Here is a 15,492-nt window from a genome sequence, read left to right as displayed (position 1 = left end):
TTGCTCTGCCCACAAAACGGTCTGCCGAGCAGACCAAGCCACAAAAGGGAGCGAGACCTCCCATCGTCAGAGGCCTGACTCACGCGGGCCCCAGGCCAGGACGACCCCAGGCTTTTCAGCTACCTGGGCCAATATTTCCCTTCTGCTCAAGCCAAGTACCACTGGGGGTTCCTGTAAATTCAGACCCAAACAGTCCTGACAACGCATGACTCCGGTGGATGGCAGGCATCACCACCCCCTCAGTTTTCCAGGCCAGGAGCCAGGGCGTCATCCGCCCTCCTCCCTCTCCTTCAGCCTTCACATCCCACTAGGGACCAAAGCCTGAGTCCCAAATATCACTTGGATCTGTCCCCCTCCTGCCCACCTGGTCCAGGTCACCATCATTTTGCCGGCGTTTGACCACAGCCTCCTTCCTGTCTCTGCCTCCAGCCCGCTCCCACCCCCTAACTTAACCCCAGTTCCCTAAGATCCAGACCTCACCACTTCCGGCCTTGAAACCCTCCAGACACCTCGATGCCAGGAGGGTGAATTCCACTCCTCTCCGGGCTGCCACCCTTTTAGTCTCACCTCCCTCCACAGCCCCTCTAACCGTCCTGCTTCTGGGCGGCCCTGGCCCACACCCCTTTGTCTCCGGCCAGAATATTCTTCCTCCCCTCCCTCGCCCCGGGAATACCCATTCAGTACACACCCTCCTGTGAGCAGGTCACCCTGAGGACCTGTCCACGCCAGCACTTGTGATCCTCTGTGTTAACTGCAGTTTTGTGAGCGGCACTCTTTGCTAGACTGTGAGCCCCTCCAGTGCAGGGGTTCTGTCTCATCCACCCGCTTTCCCAGCCCCCAGGGGGTCCCTGGCACACAGTTGTCACTCAGTAAATACTCATGGCAAAGATGAATACATGAAGCGGTCCCAAAAACAGGGTGGGTAACTCTCCACATCTTCTCTGGGGATGGTCCAGTTCGGGGAAAATAATACCAACGTCACATGATAACTGCAGTGCAGAAAGCCTTTTATCTACCAGTAAGCACATTACCTATTTGATCCTCACAACGATATTGTTGCCTCCATTTTATAAATGAAGACACTGGGGTTCAAGAAGGTTTACAACCTAGAATTCACTCACAAAACCCACTCTTATTTTGAGGCACCTGCTAGGGCTGAACGCCAGACCCGTTTATGGGGTTGAATGAAATGGGGTTCTTGCTTCCACTGGCCACATGGAGGCAGCAGAGAGTCACCGTTTGCCTCACCTCCTACCACCCTTAGATTTAGATCTGAGAGTGGAAAGGAAATAGCCACCACAGCGGAGAGACCTGGGGAAAGGGGCTCCGGCTGGGGCTGCTATTTCAGTATCTGCCAGAAACAGTTCAAACTGGAGATAAGGGGTTACCACTAACGCCAAGAGTCAGGAGCTGGAAACAGAGGGCATACCCCAAATCGGCTTCTCCAGCATATTTAATAATAAGCCACAGGAAGTGATGCGGCATTGCTGGACCACGCCAAAACTCCAAACAGGTAACACTGACCCACAGGGTATGTGGCCACTTCAGTGCCCAGGGTCCTCAGCAGTCACCAAGGGGTTTTCATTCCTGAAGCATTGACCTCAGAGCCCCACACCCAAGAGTCCTTCAGAAGGTTGGGTGGAGCAGAGCGGAGGCAGCAGCCGAGGGCAAGGATCTCCAATGGAGGTCTCACCACAAACCAGGTTTCTCCGAGTCAGTCATCTGTACCGCACGTGAATCAAACGTAGCAGAGTTCCAGGCTGGAGAAGGCTGGAGGGAGTGCTCCCTGGAGGACAGACCACGCAAGGCTCAGGAATCTGTAAGAGACAGCCACCCTCATCTTTGCTGGAAAAGGAGCTGTGCTTTGTGGAAGCCAAGGAGTGAATTGGACAAACCCCAACAACTTTTTCCAGCTCAGGGTGAAACGCAGGGGCTGGAGGAAGGTTAAGGCAAGATCTGCACCTATCTGTTGGCCCGACCTTTCCCCCAAAGACAGTGCAGGCTGGCAAAGCTTGTCGGGGATCCAGCTGCCCAGCCCCACTCCATAGCACTCAGTTCTGCACCCGGGCCCCTACTCTCACTCCCAGCTGGAGCCTGAGAGATGGGGGTCACAGCAGCACCCATTTCCCGATTTTTTAAAATCTTTTCCTTCCCACTCAGTCTGACAGCCTTGAGCAGGGTCAGAGTTCCGTAGCAAACATCTCAGTATCTTTTCCCAGGAACATTGAGGTCCCCAGTTCATGACACAGCCCAGCTCTCCAAGCCAGGAGCTGAAGGGATCGTAAAGGCAGGAAGTTGGATGAAGAAAGCCTTTGCCTCTTCTCCCCCCGCCACAGCCCTGCCTGGGTGGCAGCAGACATGATGCTGGGCCATAGCCCTTCCGCTGTCAAACTTCTCCATCCCCCTAAAACCGCTCAGGTTTGAACCCGAAGGCCAATACAAACTTATCACCCTTACTTCTGATGCCTCTGCTCTGACCACTGGGATTTTTTCATACATTATAGTCCAGTGGACCCTCTGAGCCCACCCCCACCCCTCAGGTTCAGGCCAAGAAAGCTGAGCCCAGCTGGGCGCTGCTGCAGCATCTGGAAAGCTGTCCCCAGTGGCAAGAAGGTCTCTCACAAGACTACCAGGGAAGTGGGGACAAGAGGGACGGAATAACAGGGGTTTGGGGTTCCAATTGCTTTGGGGGGTGGGGAAGAGGCCATATTTTGCATCAGCATCTCAAAGAGTGGTGGGAAATTGAGGTGGGGGAGGAGGACAGAGGAAGAGGGATAACCCAAGAGGAGACATCTCACTCGGATGCCACCCTGCCCACCCAGGCTCAGAAGCAGGCGCTGCTGGGCCCAGTTCCAGCTCTGTCATTCACTTGGATGCCTCACTCTCTTCTCTCTGCACAGTGGACATGGAGACTCCTCCATCTCAGCTGCGGAATCAGGAGACCACAGCGAGAAAGGGCAGAAAAGCAGCAGAAGGCACGGGCTTCATCCAGGGTGGATGAACCTGGACACAACAGAGGGCGTTCCCACCTCTTCCCCACGACACAGCGTAGGGAGGGGGGGTATTCCCCGGGGCACAGCCTGCTGCCCATGTGCCAGCAGCACACACACACACACCCCTCACGGCCCGGCCAGCCCTCTCAAGGGGCTGAGGGCGGCATCCTGAGGTGAGAAGTCCACAGCTCAGCAAGGCCCGAGTGGCAGCCTGCCAGGATCAGCAACCAATCCTGGGCTGCCCTGTGCAGGCAGCGCCGTCAGCCTCACAGCTGTTTGGGCACCCTGCCCACACTGTCCCCTTGCCCCGCACCAGCCCCTGCTCACTTGCACTGACTCCCTTCTCAGAGGGAAGCTGGGACCCTGCCTCTGCCCTTGGCAAGCAGGACAGAGGCTCTAGTGGCGGGCTGAGCAGTCAGAGGAACCCCAACGGACAAGCCCCACCCACAGAAACCTAAGAGGAGCACCTAGGTACAACGCTGAACAGAGGAGAGACAGTGAAGGCTTCCCTGCCCAACCCCTGGGCTCTGCCCAAGGTGGCCTTGGCCTGGAATTACCTTGTCTTTAGGCCACCCAGGCCCTTCCCTCCAGATGGTTCCTGTCCTTGGAGAGACAGAGGCAAGGGAGCCAGATGGAGCCCTCACAGCTGGGAATCGTCAGCCCCAGCTTACTGGAGAACTTGCTTCTGAGGCCCCCCAGCTGTTGGCAACCTTGCCATCCACGCCCCCCCCCCCACACACACACACACACACACACACACACACACACACCATACAGCTCCTTGCTCTGGGCCACCTATCCAGCCCCAACCTGAGCAGGGGCTGGGAGAGGGGGCCCCAGCACACTTCCCTAACCCCCAAACCCCCGGATCTGCCCTAAAATATGACCCACACTCCCATTCCTGCCTCAAGCGGGAGGTCACAGTGAGGAATCTTATTCAAACCCCTTCAAAGGACAAGTTTCAAGGAGGGGAGGGAAAGACGCAGAAGCCAAAGGCGGAGGTGGTCTGAATGTCTGCTGCAGTGTCTCTCTCAGTCTCTCAGGAATGAGCAGTGCTGGGGCGCCTCGGAGTCGGGCTCAGTCCCAGGTGGGGCTGCAGCAAAGTGGGGGCCGGCGTGGGTACAGGGAAGGAAGGCTCCCAAGTCCACTGAGACTCCTTCCCCTTCCGTCTGCCCTGCCTCCCCCTCTCCGTTACACAGTGACCTGAGTAAAAGGACTCAGGGAAGGCCATTGCAGGAGAGATGATGGAGAGGGAGGGCAGCCCCTTCCCTCAGATCCCGGCACACCTGAGGCAACTGCTGGCCCTACCCTGGGTGTTCCAGCACCGAAACCAGAGGCGCTGAGGGCTGATTCTGTGGCTGCGCTCGTCAACATAGAGGTGACCCCTCGGCAAAACAGAGGTGACTCTCCCCCTACGCCCCCTCTCTCACCTGTGCGCCCCTGGGCCTCGGCAAAGGGCCGCAGCCTTCTCTCTGCAGCACCCGCCGGCGTGTTCCCAGCCGCACGGGCACCGGGCAGCTCCCTCGCAGGCAGACGCCGAGTCCCAGGGTCTCTTGGACTTCGCAACCCTCGAGCACAGCCAGGCGCCTAGGAGTCCTCGTCACCACTGCTGGCGCCGCCGGATTCGGCCTCGCGCGATGCGCGCCGCTCGCGGGCCAGCAGCGCTGTCAGGCCCTGGGCGCGCAGGAGGAGGCCACCGCCGAGGAACAGGACCCCGCAGAGGACGAGCAGCGACAGCACGCCCAGTACCGCCGCCTGCACAGCGCGCGACCCCTCGGGGGGCTCTGGCTGCACCCCCGACTGGTTGCAGCAGCTCAGCCAGGCGGCGGGGGCCGCAGCGCCCGCCTGCGAGCCGTTCATGCTACGGTGCCGGCTGACCAGATGTGCCCAAATGTGCGCGGGACCGTCAGATGTGCGGGAGCCCCGCCTGGAGCTGCGTCAGGGAGGAACCTGAGGGGCGGATCCCAGGCACCCTAACCCCCACCCCTTGCGCAGAGCGCTCAGGCCCTCCCTAGACCAAAAGGCTCCTCCAATGTGAACTATGGCCCAGACTTCCGGGCCATCGATCTTCTTGCCCCAAAGGCTCACACACCCAAGCACTTCCTCAAACCCGCCCCATGCACCCAACCAGCCAAACCCAGGATTCCTGTCCCCAAGGCTCTCTCTCCTACTTGGCAAAGGCAGTGGAGAGAGAGCACCTCCCTTAGAACCCCGAAAAGATCTTCCAGACCCCATCCCAGATGCTAGTTAGGGAGCTGCCCCCACCGAGGACACAGGACAAGCAAGGGCCATCCCCATTCCTGGGCTTCCTGCCCTTGGGCCAACTCAGTACTGCTCGGGAGCCCAGGTGGTCACTGGAACAGGAGACAAATGAGGGCCTCTAAGACCTGAGCGGTGCATATCCTTCCTTTCCCATCATCTCCTTTGGGGGCCTCCTGGGGCTGGACAAGCAGGCCAGTGCCGCCTCCGCCTCACCACAGGGAGCGGGGGAGGGAGGGTCGAGAGACTTCAAGGCCTACCCCTATTCCTTTACTCAGTCCCCAGAAATCCAGGAGAGTTACAGACCAATGGGAAAGCAGATTTGAGTCACCAGAGCTCCAGTTCTGATCTTGAATAAATCAGTCCACTACCTCTAGGAAATCAAAATTCCAAAAGGGATGGAGATGTTACTGTCCTGTCCATCAGAGAGGTCACTACCAGCTGGGAGCCATGGCCAAGCCAAGGCGGGAGAGTGGAGCAGAAAAGGAGAAAGCCTGGGGAAGCTGGGATGTAGGGAAGACCTCCCGCCCAGCTCTCCTAAAAACTCCTGTAGCAACCTTGAGCTCTCTTTAAAACAAAGTCACTGCTAGCAAACACCGGTATCAGCCAACCCCTCAGAAGGGATTGGCTGATGGCCAGCAAACAGGAAAAAAAGGTCCCCTGGACCGCAGCAGGCCAGATAGGGGTCACACATCAAGGACTTGCTGGGAATGGGCCTTCCCCATCTCCAAACTCCCAAGAACCTTCTGACTTTTCCGATACCCCCCAGATCCAGGGTAGGACATTACAAAACCTGTCATGAAACATCATGTGGCCAAAGGTGGCTTGGAATGAGAAAAATGACTTCCTGGTCATCCGGGCTACCTACCTGCTCCAGGACGTGGGCAAGACCCCTCCCCTCCAACCATTTCACCCTCAGCACCCCTCCCTACACACAGTTCCTTTCCTCTTTGAGAACTGGCCCAGGACATAACCAAAAAGCACTGTAAAATATGGAATAAATCCATAAAAAGTACACAGTGGAGTTCGATTTTAAGTTTGCTTGTGTAGAAATGTGTGTTAACAAAGAAGCAATGTCCTAACAACCAGCAAGGGCCAGCCCAACCTGGAAGAAGTGTCACTAGACGCCAGTCTCAAGCTGGCCCATGTCTCTCCAGAGAGAAGCCCCAAATCAAATGAGCTTTCTGGTGCACATGGGGACCTGTGTGTGCTCTATGAAGACAAAAATATTCTTCGGGGCCATCATAAAGCAAGACTACATGATACAGAGGCCAGGGATGTTACAGCTTCCTTAGGAAGAGAGCACAGACAGTGCGGACACATCGAAAAGCAACAGATCCTGATCTGTGTCCTCCTTCAAGGGACTGACCATGGTCACACCTGGGTGGGTAACACCAGCTTACATGAACGTCCTACGTAGTCCAGTATTGGTCAGCTTTAATCTATCTTTAATCCACCCACTCCCCTCACTTTGGAATAATGCCCTCAATGCACACCTGTGCCCTCACAGGTCTGTCAAAAAGTGTTATGTGTCAGGACAGGACACAAGGCAAGGGAGAGATGGCTCAACCCAAAGTCACATTCTTAACTTTATTCCCCATCCTAGCGATGGCGCTTCTGGACAGTGGAGAAGGGGGACCCCACCAGGGGTGTGGTGACATCATGTAGGCCGGACTTGACCGTCAGTGACGATTATGAGGTTGACCAGACTGGCAACCACAAATCGAGGAAGGCAGGGGATGGCCCTTCCGAGTCTCACCAAGGACCTGGAGCAGGTTCCAGAGCCCCAAGGGCCTAACAGTGCAACCCCTGGAAGCCACGGTCTGCGAGCCATCGAGGACGCCCGAGGCCCCAGCAAGGCCTACAGGGCCAGTGTGTCTTTGATGAGCCTGCGCATGGTGGTGGTGACCGAGGTGCCCAGGGCGTCAGTGATTTGGAAGGAGATCTTGTAGAGGTAGGGCTGCACGTCCCGCAAGCCGGTGTCAAACACGTTGTCCACCTCTGACTGCGTGGGCATCTTGGGCAGGTACTCGTGCCGGTTCATCACCTCCACGATGTTGATGATCTTCTCACAGAGCTTCTCACCCACCTTCTCTCGGCAGATTTGCCGCTCCTGCTCTGTGGCCAGGGCGACCACATGCACCTTGACCGTCCACACTTCCCAAGGGATGCACTCATCTGAGAAAGGCCAGCGAGACTTCTTCTTCTGGTAGAACTCCAAGGACATCTGCCCCAGGCCATCGCCACCAGAGGTGCGCAGTGCATCCTGGGAAAGAAGGCAGAGCAGATGAGCAGGCCAACACAGGTGTTCTCACCCCGTGAGCGCCTGCTTCCTACGCCCCAGGAAACTACGCTCTCCTCACTCTACTAATCCTTCAGGGAGGGCACGGAATGAGACCCAGAGAGGGTAAAAGGATTTGGGTGATGTGACACGGCAAACCGCCTGCCTAAAATTGAGTGGTTCAAGCAAAACAACAAAATCTGTCTCCTCGCCCAACTCCTCCAGCTTTGCTCAGAATTGATGTTTTTTAAGTACTTACTCTGGGCCAGGCACATTACACACACAATCCTACTCATTCCTCCCCACAACTCTGGGAGGCAGTCATATTACCTCTAATTTATTGAGGCAAAATGAGGCTCAGAGTCAAGTTATCTTGCCAAAAGTCACAGGCCAATGACTGGCTGCTCCAAGGTTTGAATCCAGATTGTCTGACTGCAAGATCCTTGCTTTTCACCTTTACATGAAGTGCCTTCCTTCTCCTTCCACAACCCCACCCTTTCCTGGGTTTGGCTGGTTGGGTGTGTGGGTCCCCATCCTTCAAAACATTCTCCAACACCTCCTTCTCCCCAGGTCAACCCTATTTGCCCTCCTCACTGCCAAGTAAGCACAATCCTTCTACTTTATTCACTCAATGACAACCTAAACTCATATAGTCTCTAAAGAAAGGGGGGGGGGGCTATAAAGCCCAGTGATCCCTGGATTTTTGATTAGAAAGAAGTCAAGGAACAAAAGGGGGAAGGGAAGGGAAGGAAAAACCAGACCTGGCTGCTTCTCCTCTGAAGCAAATGGAACGACCTGACCCAATAATTCTGCCTGTGCCTCCCCTCACCCCCATGGCATGTGGTGGCCCCACACCCCTCCTCCTAGGGCAGCCGCGACCCTGAAGCTCCTTTCCATTTGAGTTAGGCAGAGCGAACCCAGAGGGTAAGACTGCTTCCCTGAAGTCCGGAACCGCTCATCAGGGAATAAGTCTCTCCTTCATGGACAAACCAAGGTCACACGACATTGGCCGATAGTAATAATGGCTAACGCTGCTATAATGCTTCTGTGTGCAAGGCTGTGTCAAGCACTTGACATCGTTGACTCATTTCCTCCGCAGAGTGCACACACCTTTCAGGTAGGTATGGTTCTCATTCCAATTTTATATACAGGGAAACTGAGGCCCAGAGGAGTGGGAGCCTGGCTCTAGAGTCCATGTTCTTAACCACTATGCTGAGTACCGCTGCCTCCCGGGCAGGGGGACAGGAACCTCTTACGAACTTGCCCTTTCCGGGCTCAGAGGAACTGGGGAGGGGAAAACTGTGGCCTGGGAGAGGGTCCACACGGTGCCCGACACAGCACAGGGACTCTCCAAACATTTGTGGAATGGAAGTCCGACAGGAAAACCCTCCTCCTCTGACCCGAGATGGTACCTTTAAAAAAATTCCCCTTGTTACTTTCAAATTTTAAAATACCCACTTGTTGAAATAGTGAAAAACTGCAACCCTGAATAAAGACAAACTGAACATCACACCCCCTGTTCCCACCTTCTGAGGTTACCAACATTAGCAATCTGGGGTGTCCCTTCTACCTTTCTCCATGCCTGCCCCGGCCACACAAACACGAGCCCCAATGCGCAAAGGGATGTTCCAGCTCGGATGGCAACCACCTGAGCCCAGCAACCCTCCCTCAGGGGGGTTTGTGTGGCAAAGGCCCAGACGGGCGAAAGCAAACATGAAAGCGGAAGCAGAAAGGTGTCAGTAGAGAGCGCTGTGGAATCAGAGCAAGTCAAGAGCACAGGGCAGTGATTGCCCCAGGGGACCTGACTGCCAGTGCTGAGGGCTCCCTCCTCTCCTTCTTCCTTGGCATTTACACGAGCCCCCTCTGCTCCACCAACCCCCCAAAAAACCACGCTTCCAGAGATGGCTCTGAACATGCCTGTTCCTTAGAACCTGAGAGAACCCCACGCACACACCCAGGAAAGGTAAGATGATCCAACAGGAAACTGGGGTGGAGGGCCATCCGCGATCTGCGTGCCACCCGCGGTGCCACACCCTACCTTGAATTCTCCAACAACCTTGCGCAGGGCACGGTCCAGCTCCTCCGAGGAGACGCGCACGTAGGTGAAGTCGATGAAGTCACAGTCGACGTCCTGGGTGCCCACGGTGCCAATGGAGTAGGTGCCCTCCTTCTTGTAATGGAACTTGCCCGTGCTTCGGTGCAGAAGCACCGTGTGCAGGACGGCCAGCATGGCCTCTTCCACCTGCCGCCCCTCCACCGACACCTCCAACACCTCGGAGCGGCAGTTCATCCTGCTGTCAGCTGCCCACACAGGGGTGGGGGACAGGACAAGGCAGGGGAGCTTCACCCCACCCAGGGGCTGCCCTGCAAGAGCCAGGTCAGAATGCTGACACCTTCTCAATGATCCGCGCGTTACCTGTTCACTTCCTTCCAGGCCCGGCCCAGTCCCCGCCTCCATAACCCTCCTCTGCATTTCGGCAGCAAATACTATCAGAAATCTTAGACTTTTGGGATTAGTAAGGGGGAGAGCTTCAAAGGTACCAGGCGAAACAACCTGCCAAGGCTTGAATTCCATTATGGTATTCAGGGCCATTTAAAGCACATGCTCACTGTGCAACACCTGTCAGGCACTGGCCATTCACAGACAAGCATGGCTCCTGCCCTTGAGAAGCTGCCAGGATGGAGCTGAGACAGGCAGATAAACATTACCACACTGGCGAGACTAGAAGGTAGCAGTAAGAAATGGAAGATCGGAGTCTGATTTCCCAGGACCTTGAATGACCAGGTTAAGGCATTTGGACTCTGTCCTGGGGGCAGTAAAGAGTCAGTGCATCACTGTGCCAAGAGCAAATCTGTGCATCCGAAAGTTAACTCTGGCTGATGGGCAAAGAAAGGCCCTTCACTAGTTTGGGGTCACCAACTGCTCTGAGAAGTCAATGAAAGCTAAGACGATTGGACTTTAAAATCTGACTGACCATGCATATACACCCCAAATCTCACATATTTCCAGGGCCAACCACAGACTCTGGGGTAAAAACTTGCCAATTTAAGGCCGAAAAGCTGGGCAAGGAGTCCAGTTAGAGGCCACTACGATAGTAGCAGTTACAGAGGCGGCTCGATGGATGTGGGGGAGTGAAATGCAGACTGGGGGGTTACGTCCAGCAGGTCTGGGTTTGGATCCTAGCTCTTCCATATCTTGCTCTGTGACCTTCAGCAAATTACACAACCTCTGAGTCTGGTTTCTTATCTGCAAATCTGAATTGTTGTGAGGGTTAAATAAAATAACACATGTAAAACAGAATAGTGGTTCAGAACAGTGACGTTAAAGCCAGGTATGATTTGGAACCCCAGCTCTGCCGATTGCTCACTGTGTGTTCTTGGGCAAGCGGCTTAACTCTTATGTGCCTCGGTTACCCCAATCTATAAAAAGGGGATATTAACAATAGCGACCTTGAAAGTGTTGTCTGGAGGACTGGATGACTTAGCATCTCTAACGCATTTAAAGCAGTACCAGGCAAATAGTAAACAGCATTAGCTACTGTAATTATTATATTGTTATTGCTGAGAGATGATGCAAGGCTACACAACTGCACTGGTGGAGAGAGTGGGAAGGAAAGAACAGACTTGAGAACAAGAATGTATTAAGTAACTGAATATGAGCCCAGGGAGAGAGAGAACCGTCCAGTTTCTTGACTGGGGGCGTTCAGCTTATAAACCTCCCCTGACGGGGAATTCTGCCTCTCATGGCAGACCATTGCATCTTTAGACAGCTCTATTCAGTTATTCCTATTACTGAAGGAATCTGTCTCTTAGTGCTTCAAACCACTAGTCTTAGTTTTGGTTCCAGGCGCCACACCATAAATATCACCCTTTGCAAAAACAAGCCTTTCAGATATTTAGAGGCAACTCTTCCATCACCCCCGCACCCCTTCCACAGCTTAAAAGTCTCCAGCCACCATAAACCTATCAGCTCAACATAACTTATCCCCTCGGTGTCCTGACAGCATTTCTTTTTTGTGGTTTTATTTTGTTCTTTAGATTCCACAGGTAAACAAAATCACATTGCATCCTTACAGCTGTCTTCTAAGTTTATTTCCGCTTATCTCTACTCCCCTTCAACAGTGGTGCTCACCACTGAACACACAGGGCAGACATCCGAAATCAAGCTGGCTCTGCCTCTTACTAGGCAAGCAGCCGGGGGCCACCTGTGCTGGCAGTCATTTCGTCATGGCTGTTAACCTGCCTTATCTCTTTCACTAGGCACACAGTTGCTTAGTGACAAGGATTGTATCCTATTCATCACCAGACAGACACTCAGTACCTGGAACCTAATACAATTACTGCTCAATTCATCCTGACGCAGGAACTCCAGGCCCTTCCAAGGGTTGCTGGATTGGTTTTTCCTACGCTCTTAGAGCAAGGATGAGCAGGGCTCTCTTGCTCATTTCTTCCCTCTAGTTTAACTCCACGAAGCAGTTTCCCATCTAGAGACTTCCAGCTCTGCTCCAGCTCCTCTTTCTTCCACAAGTCTCCCCCTGGTGTCCCCCACAAACTTTCCAACAGGTGTTCCATCTCTTCACTTCTGCCCCAAGGCCAGGCTCTTCCCTCATTCTCAGCGCTATTCTAGGCTCCACGCCTCCAGGAAATCAGTACTGACCAACTCCAGGCTCCTTCCCACAGCAGCCACCGCTGGTCTGTGATAAGCTTGTCTGTCCCCTCTCCCTCACCCCTACCTCCGATGAGCAGGGAGTTCTCCAGAGCTGGGCCTGGCAAGTCTCGTGCCTCTGGTGCCCCCAAGGCCCAGGTCTGCAGAGCACAGGGGCAGAGACCGGCAGATGCCCTCTCAGAACCAGGCTGCAGCCCACGCCACCCACCTTACGCGTAGAGGCTGAAGCGGGTCACTCAGGCTCCGATCATCTCCCTCCTCCTCCTCACGTCCAAGTACGATCTCTGCAGGTCCTCCACAACTTCCGCGCGGGCGATCGAGCTCAAGAGATGGGCTAAAAGCAAAAACAGAAAGCATTCAGCTCAGCATCATGACATTCAGGAAGCATGCAGGAAAGACTCCCATCCCGGGTCCCGTTTTTCCCACCGCCTCTCTCCGAGAACCTCCACAGTTCGGGGACCAGGGGAGAAGTTGACTCCGCAGAGGTCTCAGGGTCGCGCCCCACGCCCCACCTGGCCGGGCTCGGAAGTTCGAGGCGCGCCCTCCCTCCCGCCAGTACAGAGAGCGCCCGCACTTGCCCACGAGAAGGGACCAGGCAGTTAGAACGTTCCCCTACCTTCCTGAGCCCGCGTCCGGGCCCCACCGACCACGCAGACACGCTGCCCGCGGAACCAGACCACCACGGCTGGACGCGATGCCGGCCCCGGAAGCCGTACCCCGCCCCTGAGAGCCGGACGGCTCCACCTGCCCCGGCGACCACCGGCGGGGGCGAGCACAGCTGGCCGAGCCTTGACGCCAGTGCAGCTGTCCGGACCATTTTACACTCACGTGAGCACATAAATATAGCCATCGACTTCTCTGTAATTTGTATCCTACCTTGTTCTTGATTATCTCTCGGATTTTAAACTTTGATGGTGAGAAGTGTCCCCCTCATTTGGACGAGTCCATTCACTTCCACCACCGAGAATGTTGTTGTGCTTCGGCTGGAACAACTCACTTCCGCCATAGAGACGAGAGGGAAGGAGAGGCCGCTGAGCTCTGTGCTGCCTCCCTAGGCTGAAAGGAATCCTGCGCGGCCAGCCAGCCCCTAGGGCGGAGTCCCACACTCCCGGCTCCGGGCCCTAGAAGGGGCACCGGTCCCGCAAGACAGGGGGCATGACCCGTGGAGAAGTGCCCTGGAGATGAGCCCGGGCCATTGTACTGCGAGACGCTGAGTGGATGGCAATACTTTAATTTGTTCAATGCATAATAGACAGGACCCCTGGCCCCACAAAGATGCTATAGAAAGGGACTCAACCTTATTCTGTTATCTTCATACAGAAGCACTGCTTGGGGCTCTTCCTTGACCAATCTGGTGACAGTTCTTGTAAGGCCTCTGTGTGTGCCTCTGGACATCACTCATCCTTTCTGATTTCCTCCTCTCACACAGGGAGCTGTTGTGAGGATTACAGAGACAATTCATATGGAAAACCTTTGTGAACTGTAAAGTGTTCTACGAATATGAGTGCATTTTTACTGTTGTGTAACTTCCTGGGAACATGTTTGGTACTCCATGTGGACTGTAAGCCCGGGCAGATGGGAGATTTGTCAGTTGCTCTCTTAATGCCCACAGAACCTGGCACATCCCCAACCCCGACAGGAGACGCTCTTGAGTTGTTTACTTGGGAAGTAACGTGCTCATTTTCCTACAGACACTCTTTCCGAAAATAATAATACGTAGAATTTATTAAATGGAATAGAAAGGGCATTATTATAAGTTTTATATGTTAATTAATTTAATCTTATGATAAAGAAATTGATGCTAGGAGAAGTTAAGTAACTTGCCCAAGGTCACTCGGTACATGGCAGAGCCTGGAGTTCAAATGCAGGATTCCTTACGATACTATAGAAGTTGTCTTTCTGGTTTCACCACCCTGACCCTCCTGGGCACGACCGCACTCCAATACACCACCCTCAACACCTGCTGTCTGTGGGCAATGCCTTGATTAGCAGTATTTGACCATTTTCTGCAATAGCCAGTTTCAAGCTGCAGGACACCGCTGAATGCAGAGTCCAGAAGGAATGAAGGATTACATTTTGATCATCAGAGGTACAGTTGGCTCCAGACTACGAGTACCAGTGGCTCTAACATACCACTGTCACCTACCCACCCTTTAGACTTCCCCTCTCCCACCCAGTTCTTCCGACCCCCCGCCAACCCAACCTCCTCTTTTGGCTGACCTCCCCACCCCATCTGTCCCCTATCCCCTTCCTTCCTCCCTATAGTTCTGCCTTTGTGCAGCCTTGGTCTCCAGTCTGTCTCTGTCCCAGGTATGGATACCTCTCTCCAGGCAGCCTCAGAGTAACTCCCAAGCCTGGGGAAGGCGAAAGCTGCGTGCCTTACAGACCGGCAACCTCTTCTGGAGCCTGGGCTTAAACTGGAGGGAATCAGGATAAAACATTAAGAAGGTCTGTGAGAAGCCATACAAGGGGGACCCTAGGAGGTTAGAACTTCAGGGGTGGGGAACCAGAGCCTAAGTCCCAGAGACTGCAGTGAGTAAGAGGGGTGTCTGACCTCTCTCTGCCCTACCCTGACACAGAGCCCTTTGCTGCCGCCATCCAGACACCATCGTCATCTCCACTACCAATCACTGAGCCTTACTAGGCACCATGCCAGCACTTCATATGCACTATTGTGTTGATTTTTACAACTACCTTTAAAGGTAAATACAATACCCCCCCGCAATTTACACCTAATGAAACTAAGGCTGAAAAATATGTAGCGACTTACTTTGATGGCTAATTTTATGTGTCGACTTGACTGTGCCACAGAATGTCCAGACGTTTGGTCAAACATTATTCTGGGTGTGTCTGTGAGGGTGTTTCTGGATGAGATTAAGATCTGAATCCAGGGGCAGCCTGATGGCTCAGTTGGTTAGAGCTTGGGCTCTGAACAACAGAGTTGCTGGTTCGATTCCCACATGGGCCAGTGATCTACACCCTCCACAACTAGATTGAAGGACAACGACTTGGAGGTGATGGGCCCTGGAGAATCACACTGTTTCCCAATAAAATTGAAAAAAAAAAAAAAAAGAAAGAAAGAAAGATCTGAATCCAGTAGACTGAGTAAAGCAGATTGCCTTCTCTAAGGAGGATGGGCCTTATGCAGTCATCCTGAATAGAATAAAAGGGATGACCCACCCACAAGTAAGAACTCCTACCTGACTGCTTTCAAGTTAGGATGTTGGTTTTTTTCCTGCCTTCAGATTTGAAGTGAAATAAGCTGTTGGCATGTGGAACTATACCATCAGCTA

General features: G+C 54.1%; 2 protein-coding genes across 3 annotated transcripts; both read right to left on the bottom strand.

Moving 5' to 3' along the window:
• Positions 1 to 1,088: 1,088 nt before the first annotated feature.
• On the bottom strand, positions 1,089 to 4,885 carry SMIM41 (small integral membrane protein 41). The gene is made up of 2 exons (XM_033118489.1): positions 4,424 to 4,885; positions 1,089 to 1,817 (listed from the first exon to the last, which is right to left on the bottom strand). The coding sequence occupies exon 1, from the start codon at positions 4,851 to 4,853 to the stop codon at positions 4,581 to 4,583; it is 273 nt and encodes a 90-aa protein (XP_032974380.1). The 5' UTR covers positions 4,854 to 4,885; the 3' UTR covers positions 1,089 to 1,817; positions 4,424 to 4,580.
• A 1,932-nt stretch (positions 4,886 to 6,817) lies between these two features.
• On the bottom strand, positions 6,818 to 13,199 carry ATG101 (autophagy related 101). Of its 2 annotated transcripts, none has more exons than XM_033118496.1 (4): positions 13,076 to 13,199; positions 12,408 to 12,533; positions 9,572 to 9,897; positions 6,818 to 7,518 (listed from the first exon to the last, which is right to left on the bottom strand). In XM_033118496.1, exons 3-4 carry the CDS (start codon positions 9,821 to 9,823, stop codon positions 7,114 to 7,116), a joined length of 657 nt encoding a protein of 218 aa, XP_032974387.1. In that variant the 5' UTR covers positions 9,824 to 9,897; positions 12,408 to 12,533; positions 13,076 to 13,199; the 3' UTR covers positions 6,818 to 7,113. The 2 variants fall into 2 exon arrangements, with proteins under 2 accessions (XP_032974387.1, XP_032974386.1); XM_033118495.1 differs by lacking the exon at positions 13,076 to 13,199 and adding an exon at positions 12,816 to 12,935.
• Between the last annotated feature and the right edge of the window lie 2,293 nt (positions 13,200 to 15,492).

This window comes from Rhinolophus ferrumequinum, chromosome 10 (assembly GCF_004115265.2).
Source record: "Rhinolophus ferrumequinum isolate MPI-CBG mRhiFer1 chromosome 10, mRhiFer1_v1.p, whole genome shotgun sequence".
Lineage (NCBI taxonomy): Eukaryota > Metazoa > Chordata > Mammalia > Chiroptera > Rhinolophidae > Rhinolophus > Rhinolophus ferrumequinum.
Note: the sequence above shows the minus strand (reverse complement) of the source record. Positions and strands in the feature narration are given on the sequence as shown.